Source organism: Lichenostomus cassidix, chromosome 3 (assembly GCF_008360975.1).
Source record: "Lichenostomus cassidix isolate B80296 chromosome 3, HeHo_3.0, whole genome shotgun sequence".
In the NCBI taxonomy this organism is placed as follows: domain Eukaryota; kingdom Metazoa; phylum Chordata; class Aves; order Passeriformes; family Meliphagidae; genus Lichenostomus; species Lichenostomus cassidix.
The window spans coordinates 12,037,137-12,050,731 of record NC_139483.1 but is presented as its reverse complement, the minus strand read 5'-3'; the positions used below and the strand labels follow the sequence as shown (position 1 = coordinate 12,050,731).

Sequence of the window (13,595 nt, the reverse complement as noted above, 5' to 3'; positions counted from 1 at the left end):
CGTTGGCCCAAACGGCGTGCTTTGGGTGGGAACGTGCCCTCGGAGACAAGAGCAGCCCCTCGGGCAAGGCACGGTGTGTGCGTGCAGGCTGCTGCCGAAACCCGGCTGAGTCACCGCCGCTGCCGCCGGCGGGCGATGGAGAGCGGGGCGGGCTGGACCGGAGCATCTCCGGGAGCTACTCGGCTCCTCGCAGATGCTGAGCTGCAGCACGGAGACAGCCAGGTGGAAGGAAAGCTGGCGCTGGAAGTAACATGTGTCCAAGGGGAGGGTTTCTTTCAGAGCTTCCTCTGTGCTTTTCTATGGACTTTTAAAACACGGTCCGCAGAGGTTCTCACAATCCCTAAAGACCCTATGGCATGCTTGACCTCCACTACATAATCCAAGGAGGCAGGAGGTTGGAAAAGGCTGCAGAGGAGATACTCTCCCTTGCTCTAATCTTGCCTTGGTTGCAATGATAGCATCTTCCTTCTGTGAACCTCTCTGTGACGTGGCTGGCATGTGAGGCTAGGGCTCCCAGTGGCCTGGCTGTGCCCATTCCTGGCTGGGCTGGAATTTGCTTTTGTAGATGTCTTTCCCCCAGCTGTCTCCCTTTTGAGCAGTCTTTGCTCAAAGAACACCAACAGGAGCTGAAACGCCTGACTCTGGGCAGAGAAAAGTGTGGAGTTACAGGAATATGTGTGGGAAAAGAGGCTGATGGTGTTTGAGCTGAGTGAGGTCTTTTTATAAGGCCAGTGCTGCACTGGGCTTTGTGCTCACCATCCCACCATGGGGACATGTGGAGCATGTTAAGGAAGGGGTATCACACCACGGTGTGTCTCCCAGAGGACTGGACAACGTTTTGACACCCAGACTCCTCCCCATCTGTCCTAAAATGCCTCTTGAGAGCAGAGTGGGGATTCACCAGCCCCACAGGGTGTCAGCTGGGTTTTTGGGCAACTTGAAGCAGCCCAAATGTCCAAGCCCTGGTGTTTCAAGAACACAACAGGCTCTGAAGGTGAAGGTGCATCTTCTCAAGGATATGAAGGATCTTCTCAAGGATCTTCTCAAGGTGCATCTTCTCAAGCTGTGGCCTCTCTTGCATGGTCAGGAAACCTGTATAAATTCTCCCAGCTGAGCTCTGCTATGAGCCAGAAAGCAAAGGATGTGCTGTTGCATTGCCAAGCTGCTGTACCAGCCAGGTTCTCGTCTCTGTCTGGCCTGGGTGGGCTCAAAATCATGAGAAATGGCCAGAAAACGGTCCTGGATGACTGCTCTCAGATTTGCTGAGATGTGATTGAGACAGTGACACACAGCTAGTTCTTTCTTTGATCCCATCTCTCCCTCCTCACTCCCAAATGCTCTGAGTGAAATGAAACACATTTTAGTAGTCAAATCCGTCAGGGTGGGTCCCACTGTGCTCTGATCCTACGGCACATTTGTACATTTAATTTGATTTACACCCGAAATATTAATTTAACATACCGGATTTTCTCCCACACCCAAGTAATGTTGAAAATGAAACACGATCCTGCAGAAATGTTTGTGTGCCATTATCTCATTAGCATCATTATTTACCGAGTTTAATTACGGTGCTCGAGCTGTATGTGCAACATTGCTCCAGTGGGAGTCTGGAGAAGGACATGGCCATCCAGTGACATGTCCATGGGCTGCCTTGCTGAAGACAAGGATCCCCAAGAATCCCACTTCATGGTGCTCCATGTGCCTCCCTGCAATGGTGTTGGTGGGGTCATGATGTGAGCACACTCCTCAGGCTCCTCTGGGCTAGAAAATACCAAGGAATGGTATTTGTAGGAAAGGCAGTATGGTTTTCTCATGGGCTCTGGCCAAGCAACACCAAAGTTTGGTCAGCAGTCTGTATTTTTACCTGCTGGCTCAGTGGGTAGGCAGTGCACCACTGCTGGGATGCTCTCCTTCACAGAGCTTGTGCCTCTCCACCCAACTCCTCTCGCTTTGCCAGAGGCTGCAGGACTTTCTCTCCACTCTGTCTCCAGTGGTGCTGCACACACCTCAGTCCTGACTACTCGTGTCAAGGCTCCAGAGCTGATGATGATATTATTATTATTATTGTTATTGTTTTTATTATTCCTGATTCAGCCATGCTTGTAACTGCACGTCTGATTTGGAGCACCCAGTGTAAGTGAAACATGTGCTCCAGGACCTCATTAAATGAGAACCTCAAAGCAGGATTTGAGAAAGCCCAGATGACAGTGAAGTCGTCACAACGAGTTCTTGGTTTGGGAGTGCTCTGATTAATGTCATTTGCTACCTCTTTTGGCTTAAAAGACCAGGAGTCGTTAATATAAAAGAAACCTCAAGTTGAAAGCACTGGAAAAAAAAATCAATTAAGCCCCACATAGCTGTATTTTGTCCTGGAGCAAAATCTCAGACATAACAGAGAAATTACATAGCCTTACAGAGAAAGAAAGAAAGGGAAGGTTTATGTGCGGTCTTGCTGAGGTATTGCCCGAAGCCATGCTGAGGTGGCTTCTCACCTGGTACCTGCAGAGACTGTAAACTCCCCACAGGAGCAGGGGGAGCAAGTAGGAGGTGCTGGGATATCCTTCTGGAAATTCAGATTGCTAGAGGACCTCTCAGATGGTGCATCACCTGATGAGGGGCTGGAGCTTTATCTCTGGGGCTCCAGGCTGTCCCACAGCCCCAGTCGCAGCCCCCCACAAGAGCTCATGCCTGAAAGGCTGATGAGGACGTGCATCAAGCAGAGCCCTTTCCTTTGACCCTGATATTTGAAGGCGTGTTCTTTTCAGAGGCTCCAGGTCCAGCCCCTGGAGTTAAATCATTGTCTCAATGAAACTCTCAGTGAAACTCCCATCAATTCCCCCTGGTTTGTGCTTCGCCCTTTGGGAGGAAATCAGCAGCCTCGGCGAGGAGTGACTCCGTTTGAAAGGCCTCTTCCTTCACGTGGGGAAGCAGCTTTTGGTGCTCATTCCCGCAATGCTCTAGCCCGGTGCTGTCTCTGCCGCAGGGATGAGCTCGGGGAGGAAGGCACCAAGTGCGTGTCCACTGCTTTTAATAAAGCAGCAGCTCGAACACGAGGCGGGAGAAGGAATCCCTGAATGTTGTTAATCACCCAAGACCACGCCGAGCATGGGCTCTGCTGTGCTCGCAGAGTTTTTGTGGGTTTTCTTCTGTTTCCTTTGCTTCCTTCCCCAATACCCCAACCTCTTGTCTTTGTTTCATTTCCACTTTGGGAACAGGGGAAAGACGACAAGGGGCAAATTTAAAAAAAAAGGAAAAAGAAAAAAAAAACGAGGGGCGAAGAGAAAAGGCTGTGACACGTTTTTAATTTTTAAATCAATGACTGAAAGAGAATAATTTTTTTTACTTTTTTTTTTAACAGAAGAAAGGCTAGTAATTGAGAAAAATAATAACAACTTTCTCTTCCTGCTGCTGCCCCCAGGACAGCTCGGCCTCTTTCCCGGCGCCTCGGCAAGTCTTCCCCTCGACGGGCTGTCCCGGGGGGGTCTCCGCTCAGCCCCCCGTGGGCGGCGGGATCCGCACTCGCGAACGGGGAGCAAGCCCGGCCCGCATTCCCACCGGGATATCCCGGTGCGGCGGCACAGGGCAGCGGGTCCCGCGGCGGGGGGCGGGCAGGCGGCAGCGGCGGGGGTCCCCTCCTCGTTTGGGTTTTATTTGGTTTTTTTTTTTAATTTTCAGACGTTAAATTCTTTTGCAAACATTCATGCCTTAGGAAGGGCTGGAACAAAGCTCAGCTGCTCCAACCGGTCGGACAGGTAAGCAGACTTGTTGACACCGTTATGTTTGCAGCACGCATGCTCCTTCCCAAGTTTCCTGGTGCATTTTTCTATTCCACCTTATGAAACTTTCCTCCCCCCCCCACCTTCTCCCCTCTCCTCCCCTCCCCTTCCCCTCCCCGCGCCTCAGCGGCTCTGCCCGGTGCGTGCTGTCCCGCTCCCCCGGACGGCGCGCCCCGTCGGGCTGCGGGCGGGCGGCCGGAGGGGCTGAAGCGGCCGCTCCGCTCCGTGCCCAGCCGTGCCCCCTGCCCTCGCCATGCCCAGAGCCTTCCTGGTGAAGCGCCGGAGCCCGCAGCCGGCGGTGCGCAGCTGGGATGGGCTGCCCGACGAGGAGAGAGCCGACACCTACATCCCAGGTACGGCGCCGCCGGCCGCCGCCCCGCGCCGGGAGCCGCCGGGAGGGACGGAGGGAGCGGGGTCCCCGCGATTACGGAGGGGGGAGACGGGGAGGGGGCTTTGCCGGGCCGGGGGAGCCCCGAGGGGGCGGGCGGGACGCGGCGGCTTAGAGAAAGCTGTGCTAAACGCGATGGAGGGGACGCGGACTGCACTCGGGGGAAAAGTGCCCGGGCAGCGGCAGGGGTGCCAGCCCCGCCGGGCCGTGCCGGCCCCATGCCTGGCAGCGTCTCCCACCCTGGGAGCCCCCGCGTTCGGAGGGGAGGGGAGCTGGGGGAGAATGTGTGTGTGTGTGTGTGCGTCCAGGAAGGTGGGAAACCTCTTTTGCATGAGAAAGGTGGCTGGGGGAGGAGAAGGAAGGACCCGGGGGGGTGATGTACTCCTGGCCTCCCCCTCTCCTCCTCCTCCTGCCCTTGCCCGGGGTATAACGGGAAGACGGCGGAGCTGGCTTGTTTGAACTTTGGGACCGTTCGTGTTTGAGTTTCCGATTGCAGCGTGAGCCGGGGATCCTCCCCCGCCGCCAGCGGCCCGCCCGCAGGTTAAACACCGGGGCCCGCCGCCTCCCTCCCCGGCCCTGCCCGCGGCTCCGCGGTCCCCCCGCTTTATCGCATCCCCACCCCGTTGCAGGCGGGATCGGCTGCGTGCTGCTGGGCTATGAAGACAGCTGCAGTCTGGAGAGCAGCGGCAGCAGCGGCACCCGGGACGCCGAGCCCAGCGACCCCCCGACGCCCCAACCTGCCCCCGGCGAGCTGGGCACGGCCGGGGGGATGCTGCTGGACCTGGCCGTCAAGCGCCCCATGGTCAGGTCAAAAATCAAGGTAACCGCCCGTGCCCCAACCATCTCTTCTCTGGTGATGGGGTGACCCCAGTTCAAGGTCAAGGCCTGGCTGCTGCCCGGGGACACCAGGTGACAACCTGCGGCTCTCTTTGCTAGTGGTGACAGCACCTGTCCCGCACACCGAGGTGCAGGCCTGCGGGAACAGCCGGCCGTAGGATGGCAGCAGCAGGGCAAGCCTCATAAGCGATGTGCCATAAGCTTCCAGTGCCCTTTGCCTCCTGTTATCCTTGCCTGGGACGTGCTGCCCCTGACCTGCTTGGCTCGGGTCCCGCAGGAGCTCTGAACCCAGCCAGGAAGGACCAGCCCTGGCAGCTAGGAGTCATGCCCCATGGTGCGTGGGTGGATCTTGCTCCTTAGCGTGGGGCCTCCTTAAAAGCTGCCTTTACGTTGCAGTCAAGCCTTCACCAAGAGGGGTTGGGGTGAATCTTCACGCTGCCCCCTCACACCTTCACCTTTCAAGAAAGCAGCTAGTTAAAAGTTCTCCTCAATAGCTGTGAAAGACCATTGCCACCTTGAGGTCGACCTGCAGGCTTGGGTGAAATGGAGCAATTATCTGTCCACTGCCTTTGTTGAGGAGCCTCTCTGCTGCAAGGGCAGGAGCTCTGGGTGTTCCCCGGGCAAAACCAGCAGAGCAGAGCAGTGATTTCCCTCCCAAGGCTGAGACAGCAAATTGCTCACGGTGCCTCAGGTCCTCGTGGTACCTAAGAACTGAACACTGAGCTCCCAAACAGCGCCACGTCTCTCTCTGAACATCCAGGGTCCGCTCAGCAGAGGTGGAGCCAGGCCACCCCAGTGCTAGGCAGGAGATGTGTTTACCACTGGTAGTTAACACCTCGTTAAACCCTGGCTGCTGCTTTGCTGGATGGAGCTGTAAAAATTACCATTGTCTGTGCCGGGCTGACAGCCTTTCAGTCACCGCGCTCTTCAGTCTCATGATTAGGTTTCACCCTGGTTATATGCAGCTGCTTGAGGTGGAGCCATACCCCTGTTGCCCAACAGATTCTTCTCAGAAGGCTCCCTCCTCTAGTTTCACACCTCGTGGTTTCACAGGCGCCGTTTTCTTTTATCTTCCTTTACAATTTCAAGTAGCGTTGCTTCAGTAGTAAGCAAAGGAGGAGGACCGGGAAAAATAACTGGCTTTTCAGGAAGAAGAAACGCCAGGCCTAGCCCTGTCTTTGTGAAGAGCCCGCCCTGCTGCTGTTTGACTTTAACTTACTTTGTATAATTTAACCTGGGCTGTTAGTGACTTTCACAGCAAAACCAAGTTTCAGCAGAGTCCTCTCTGCTCTGCTGGCTTTCCCTCATCCCGGGTGTCTATCAGGGAGCATGTCCGTGTGTTCTGCCAGGAATAATCAAACCAGCAGCAGAGTATTTACATTTACCGGACATTCAGCCTTCCCTCTGAGGAATGATCTTCCCAGGAACTGAATCATCAGTGTCTTTAGTCGAGTTATGTCATGGTGCTGGCACAGTGCTTTCGGTGCTAGGAGCGGGAACGAGATTACCCCCTAATGTCACTCGGCTGTTAATTAACGAGCCAGGGACACCAGCGGGGGGAGATTAGTGCCATTGTTTCAGTCTCTGCTGAGTCAGCACAATGTGCCTTGGGTTTATCTCTCCAAAACCACCTTTTTTATCACTGATGGCTGTTTTTTGAGGGACCCGGAGCAGTTGGAGGCGTGACTAGTGAAGGCACTGCAGAATACAACTCTCCCACCAGAGAGGGCTTCCCTTCTCCATCCAGGATATCAGCTGAGTGCAGGAGCAAACACTCGTGTGGTCCCACAGAAAAGTGCTCATGGCCTAAGCCCTCCTGTTCGTGGATGTAGCTGGGCAAGGGTTGCTGCCCCTGGAAGGAATCCACTGCACAGGGTTTGTTTTAAGCCCTGAATCCAAGCTGGCCAGAGAGGCATCAGTCCCAAACCACACATGCTAAGTCCCTCACTCGATTGCAAGGAAAGCGTGAAGGTTTTACCCCACAGGAGTGTCCCGAATGCTTTCACTTTTCATTTCTAACATATCCCAAGGTTTCTTTTAATGCCACAAAGAGCCCTGCTTGTTTTGCTTTATTTTTTCTGTTGGTGCTCTGTTGTTCATCCCAGTCCTCTCCCCCTCCTCAGTTCACCACTGGCACCTGTAACGATGCTGCCCTGCATAGCTGTGAGCTGTGTGGCAAAGGCTTTCGCCTGCAGAGGATGCTCAATCGTCACATCAAGTGCCACAGCCAGGTGAAGAGACACTTGTGCACCTTCTGTGGAAAAGGCTTCAACGACACCTTTGATCTGAAAAGGCATGTCCGGACCCATACTGGTGAGAATGAGTTCCCTGGGGACCTGCGGGAGGCTCCGGGGAAAAGGGGTGGGATGGAACAAGAACAAGGACAAGGTGAGGGTAACCTGGCAAGACCAGAATACAAAGCCCAGGTTAACAACATTTGCAAAGAAATAGTGGGGATGCAGTGGGGGAATGGGGAAGACACGAGCATGGACACAGAAAAGTCCTGGGAATGATAAAATCTGAGGAGAACTAATGCAATCCGTGTGAAGCAGTGAGGGTGCAGGATCTGCCATCCAGGCCTGGTGTAGACACAGCCCTGTGCTGCCATGCCTGGGGCAGCCAGGATAACTCCCCAGGATAACCTGCCTGGGATAATCCCCCGGGATAGCAAATCTGCATTTAGCAGCGCTTAGCACTGAGTGGAGGCAGGAGCTGGATGAAAACGCTTTGCCCTCTAGAGGCAACGAGCAGCAGTTTCCTGGGTTTTTTGCTGTTGGGCACCTTCCCAGCTGACTGTTGTGCAGGGTGAGATTATGCTTGATTTTGGCACTGTCTGGAGAAACCAGAGTGTGGTTCATACTGTGCCTCCCGCAGGCTGGAGGGATTGGCATTCTGTGGCCACTCACTTTCTGAGTCCATCCCAAACAGCAGAGACTGTATTCCCTTGAACTGGATCCCTTGCCTCAAATCCAGTCCACTGTTCCCGGTTCTTATCCCAGCCTGGAGCAGGCAGAAGGCTGCCCTTTTGCTTTCTGGGTTTTTTTTGTTTGGTTGGTTTTGTGTTTTGTTGTTGTTGTTGTTGTTGTTGTTGCTTGGGTTTGGTTTTTTGGGTTTTTTTTGGTGGAAGCAATGGCTTAAATAAATATCAACCCCATTCTCACTGAGGGCAATACTTTCTGGTGGGTCACGTTGGGGCTGTGCTCAGCAGGCTTTGATTTTGCACCCAGAAGGTGCATCCACCACATCCCACAGGCACATCCCATCTTTCCAGATGTGTGGTTGCCCAACGGGAGCTGGAGATTCTTTGGGCTTGCTCTGCAGAGCCCCTTTTTTTTGTTTGGGCACCATTAATCATGTAAACTGCTAGAGGGACACAAGGATCCTGGTAGGCAGGATCTGTTTCTTCGTAGTAGAGCTCACAAAAACAATGACACCCATTTGGATGGGAAGGCATTGGCTGGAGCCAATGTTTTGGGCTGTTTTGGTTTGTTTGCAAACTTTCATGTGGAAAGGAAAGCTGCTGGCTGTGAGCAGGGAGCTGCCACTGGGCTGGAGTGTGGAGTCAGTGCTTCTATAAGAAGTGATTTTTCAACCTGTCCCCCTCATCATAGTGTCAGAAACTAAATCCAAGAGCGTCTCTGGCCAGAATAAAATGATTCCTAACTGATTTCAAATGATTCCCAAGTGATGAAGAGCCCCCAGCCCTCATGGGCTATGCTATCCTGGCATTACTCTTTCTTCTTTGCTTGTATTCCTGCCTGTGGAGCAGGCACCAAGGATGGTGAAGGTTTAAATTGCCTTCAAATGAGCATGAAACTGCTTTTTGTGTGTGAGTTCTAATGAAGGCTTGGGCTTTCTCTCCAATTGCAGTTTAATGGAGATGAAGCAATTTCACAGCAGCAGGCATCAGGAAACTTTTATCTTGATAGTTTAATCTGGTGCACTGGGATAACCTCTTTTAACGTACAAAAATGCAGTTGAGATGCTGCTTATTGGAACTTCTAATTAGCTTGGATTTCTGGTAGAAAGATCAGCTCCTGACTGGTGACTTCAAGCAATCACAAAGTTGTAACTGTCAGAACAGACCAATCTGGTTTATCCATTTCTGCCTGGCTCACCATAGGTCTGATCTTGCAGACCCTGGCATTCCACCTTCCCTGGGGAAAAGAGGGGGTTAGGTAACTCCTTATATCAGTTTTAAGGGTGGTCTTTGCTTGAAAACTTACTGATCTAGCCTAGTAGAATTCCAGCTGGTTTAGGTTCTTTCAAGTGTTGCTACACCCTCAACTATTTAAGCACTGGGGGGTTGTTGTTAAATCAGTGTTGATTGGTGGTAAAATTGATTTTTTTTTTTATGTTGTTTGGGCATTCAAATCACAAGTCAGTTCCCTATCCCTGCTCTGCAGACACAGTTATTTCTTTCATTTTACTGCACTTCTCTTCTAAAATTTGTAATCTCAGTCATCAAATCTGTATTGTATGAAAGCACTCTTGCTCCTTTGAAGCCCTGAAATCACTGGACATTCACACTGGGCTGCTGTTCACCAAAGCCTCATTAAGATTTGCTCACAAAAGGAGAAAAATTAAAATCTTACCAAGACACAAGTTTTTCATTCATTATAAAAGCCAAAATGACAGATTAGCTGACACTGATAGCTTTCCCTAGTCACAGGATTTCAAAAAGTCAGGGGTCTAAAATAAGTTCTGCAGGAGTTGATAATGCCTTCCTTAGGACCAAACCTAAGGATGCACTGATGGGCATGTTATCCTCAGCGTCTGCCTGCACCTTCTCAAAACATTCCTAGGTTTTCTATGCCTAAATATGTCAACCCATGCCTGAAAATAGGATGTTTTGCTCAGAGAGGTATTTCCTTGGGCTGCTAGATACAGTTTCACTAGCTGATGTGCCACAGTCTTGCTCTTGGCTGGCTGTGAGAAACATAACTTGGGATGGTAATCGCTGCTTTTTCCCGCTGCAGGGATTCGTCCTTACAAGTGTGAGGTTTGCAACAAGGCCTTCACGCAGCGCTGCTCGCTGGAGTCGCACCTGAAGAAGATCCACGGCGTGCAGCAGCAGTATGCCTACAAGCAGAGGAGGGACAAGCTCTACGTGTGCGAGGACTGCGGCTACACTGGCCCCACGCAGGAGGATCTGTACCTCCATGTCAGCGGTGTCCACCCCGGCAGTGCCTTCCTGAAAAAAACCTCCAAAAAACTGGCAGCTGTCCTGCAAACCAAACTGAGCCCAGTCCTGCAGAGGAACTCCAAAGAGGACGACAAGGACGAGTGACACGGGGGCTCACGGTGCTCTGAGGGAATGAAGTTTACATGTAGGACTACGGATATTATTTTTTTAAGGACAATTTTGAAAGAAATGCCTGAGATTAAAGGGATGCTTTTGTTAACGGGACTCTCTTGATGTCGGTAAAACCTCAACTTGACAGAAATATTCCCATTCGTGATGGAAACATCAGGCTTCTTTTTTTTTACCTGGCCAATAAAAATGGCACACTTGCAAGGCTGTCACCTGTCGGATGGAGTATTTAGTGAACTGACATTTGGGCAACCTGTTTTGTTTCAGCTCTACCACAGGTCTGACCACCATGACAATAAGTTCACCTTTCCCCGGTGTATTTTGTAAAATTAATAACTCCTACCTCCCGTGAAAATTACTTTTGAGAGGTTTGGGTGAAAAGTGTTGGGTAAGAGTGCTCCTAGTACATAGTTCTATGCAATGTTAATTAAAGTGCCTTAAGAACAGGAGTGCATTGCATCAGCAAATGAGTTAAAATGTGCAAATACCCTTAGCTCTGCCCCCTGTGCAGTCTGCTAACAATTTATGGAAGTGATCCAAGGTGAGTTGAAACTCTTCTCAAAGGATGCAGAAGTTACCAAAATGGCTCAACTAGCAAATGATATTATTCCAGGGCAGACTTTTAATTTTGTTTTAGGTACTTTAAGCCATGACCTTACTGTTATCATGTGTAGATGCAAGTGAAACCTTAACTCTGATGTTCCTGGACTTGTCATGCTCTCTCTGAGTGTTATTACCACATCCTTTTAACATACATCAATACCAAACCAGAAACCCAAAGAAAGCACTGTAATGACTTGAAAATAAGTATTTTCTATCATGATGAAATGCAATTTTGTGCATATTTTATGTGTGTGTGTATGTTTGGGGATTTTTTCTCTTTTATATTCAAGTGCCTGTTCACTAATACAACAATGCAGTGAAAAGGGGGACTGAGCCTGTGTCTGCCTCAGGAGATCAGTGCAAACCTGCAGGCATCAATCTGGTTGCTCATCTGTGATCACTGTCAGTTTAAAAGGCTCCTCCCACCTAAAATACAAAGTCAGGCATAGCCAGGACTTTCACAGTCATTGCTGCTAAAATGAGAGATTCTGAGCAACTTTGCAAGAACCATCAAAAATATTTTCAACTTGCTTCAGTTTTGTACAGGCAACTGCTTGGGTTTTTGTGGGGCAAATCTTCCCCACAAAAGGGGTTTTAAAGCATTCCTAAGGATATTAATACTTTATTCAGCACAACTGTTGGTGCTTGGGACCTTGAAAATGAGGATAATAAAGTGATGACACTGTGCTAAGAACAAACTTATCCTATGTAACAGGAAGGTTGGTAGAATACCTTGGCAAGTTGCTGGGGAAAAAAAACATCTGACCTAAATTAGAACATCCTGACTTTGCAAAAAGGGCTAAAGCTTGTGCACTGACCCCCCAGCTCTCATAACTGAGCAATGTAAAGGGAAGGTTGCTCACTCTGCAGTGGGATTAATGTTCACCTGACTGCATGGGATTTGTGCTCAGCTCTGCAGTAACCTCAGCCCTTCCCCTGGCACAGCAGAGCTGTAGCTGAAACCTTTCCTCTCCAGCAAGACACATTTTGTGTGTACCTGTGTGCATGGGTTGGGTTTTTATCCCTCCTGCACCACGTGTTGCTTTTGATCTCCCTCCAGTGTCGTTTCCACAGCACATCCCTGCTGAGAGAACCACAGGCACAGTGAGGTGGGTGCAGAAAGGATTCACAATAAAAGAGAAAGGGAACAGGTAACAGGGCACAGTGAAAAACCCACTCTGGATGGAGAGCAAAGTTCTGGGAAGCTGGATGTTGGAGCTGAAGTAAATGACCTGGCTGCCCAGCAGGTTTTTGTGCAGAGGACAGAGAGTGCCTGTAGCAGTGCCCTGGGCACATCAATTTCACAGTCTGGCAAGTTAGTTGAAACTGGTCACAGTGTGTTTGGCTTTGTGTGACACTGGTGACAGTCACCTGCCAGTCCTGTTACAGGACAAACCAGCTTGTGTTGTTCCAGAAATGCTCCAGAGCTCACCCAGGGATGCCCAAAGCAGCAGCTAAGCTTTCAGAAGTGCCAGACATGAGTGACTCCAATCACTGCTGTCTTTGAAGGCTGTCTGCCTCCTCCTGGCTCTCTGAGGTACAGACTTACCTGGGCCTTGGGCAGGTTTACAAACCGACTTTGCTGGCAGCACTTCTCAAGCACAGGGCTTTTGTTAAACAAATGAACACAAATCCAACAGGTGCAGCCAACACTGCCCAGGCTCCAGACTCGTCCTTATTTATGAGGGGGAAGGAGGTTGAATATTTACATGGATCAGAGACATCTAATGGCTGAGTGATGAACTGGTGAAGAAAGCAACGCGACTCAAATATTGCCCAGCTGTTCTGCACTGGCCTCCTCTATCCAATCCCAACCAACCCAGGGATTTCAGCACCTTTTATCACCTCCTGCTTCTGCCCACCCTCTTTGTATTCACAGAACTGCCTTTCACAGAAAACTGTTCATGACATTAAACCAGCCACTTGCTAAAATTTTGGGATGTGGGAAGATCCTTGTTAAACAGGTAGAACTTCTGAACACAGGATGTGTCTCAATGGTGTCATCTCTGAACCCAGATTTTCACTCCCCATGGTTTGTCTTTTTAGAAATCTAATTAAGCAGAGTTACCTTTTTACTAGGCCAGGTTTGAGCATGCAAGTACCACTATAACTCAGTTTCACTGCACACATTTCCACGGTTCAGTACTCTAGAAGCACAAGATTAAGCAGTACAGAGGTTTAAGTTTCTGGGCTTTTAGCTATGGTTCTGGCTGATTTTCTTGAAGCTTAGGGGTTGGTCATAATTTTATTTGTAAGTGGCAGTGGTATCATGAAAATTCATACATACAATTCAGAGAAAACAAAGAAAATGAGGGAAAAAGCTTTCCAGAGCAATACTGCCTGACATGATGAAGGCTTATTCTCTGTTTCACAGACTTGATTCTGTATGCTTCAAAAGTAAAAGTTGTTTCAAAACATTTACTCACAAACTTATTTGGAAAAAAAACCCAACCAAACACAAAATCATAAAAAACAGCGCCCAAAACCCAACCAGCAGCCCTTCACTGCTCAGAAGGCCCAGCTTCCCAGTCAGAGGTCTGTTTTGATACAAAAACACTCAAGTGACATGGTGGGCTCCTTGTTGGCTCAGACCCACAGCAGTCAGGAGAGCTCAAGGCAGTGGCACCCCAGGCTGCACAGAGCTCACAAGCCAAGGCACAGAGGCCATTTCAGAGTG

General features: G+C 50.4%; 1 protein-coding gene and 1 long non-coding RNA gene across 2 annotated transcripts; one reads left to right on the top strand and one right to left on the bottom strand.

Annotated features, from left to right (window-relative positions):
* Positions 1–3,860: 3,860 nt before the first annotated feature.
* OVOL2 (ovo like zinc finger 2) lies at positions 3,861–11,164 on the top strand. Its single transcript, XM_085054542.1, has 4 exons — positions 3,861–4,129; positions 4,794–4,984; positions 7,125–7,314; positions 9,981–11,164. The coding sequence occupies exons 1-4, from the start codon at positions 4,030–4,032 to the stop codon at positions 10,289–10,291; spliced, it is 792 nt and encodes a 263-aa protein (XP_084910668.1). The 5' UTR covers positions 3,861–4,029; the 3' UTR covers positions 10,292–11,164.
* On the bottom strand, positions 10,478–13,482 carry LOC146439090 (uncharacterized). The gene is made up of 2 exons (XR_014850667.1): positions 12,987–13,482; positions 10,478–12,002 (listed from the first exon to the last, which is right to left on the bottom strand). It is a non-coding gene; the product is annotated as an uncharacterized LOC146439090 (long non-coding RNA).
* Between the last annotated feature and the right edge of the window lie 113 nt (positions 13,483–13,595).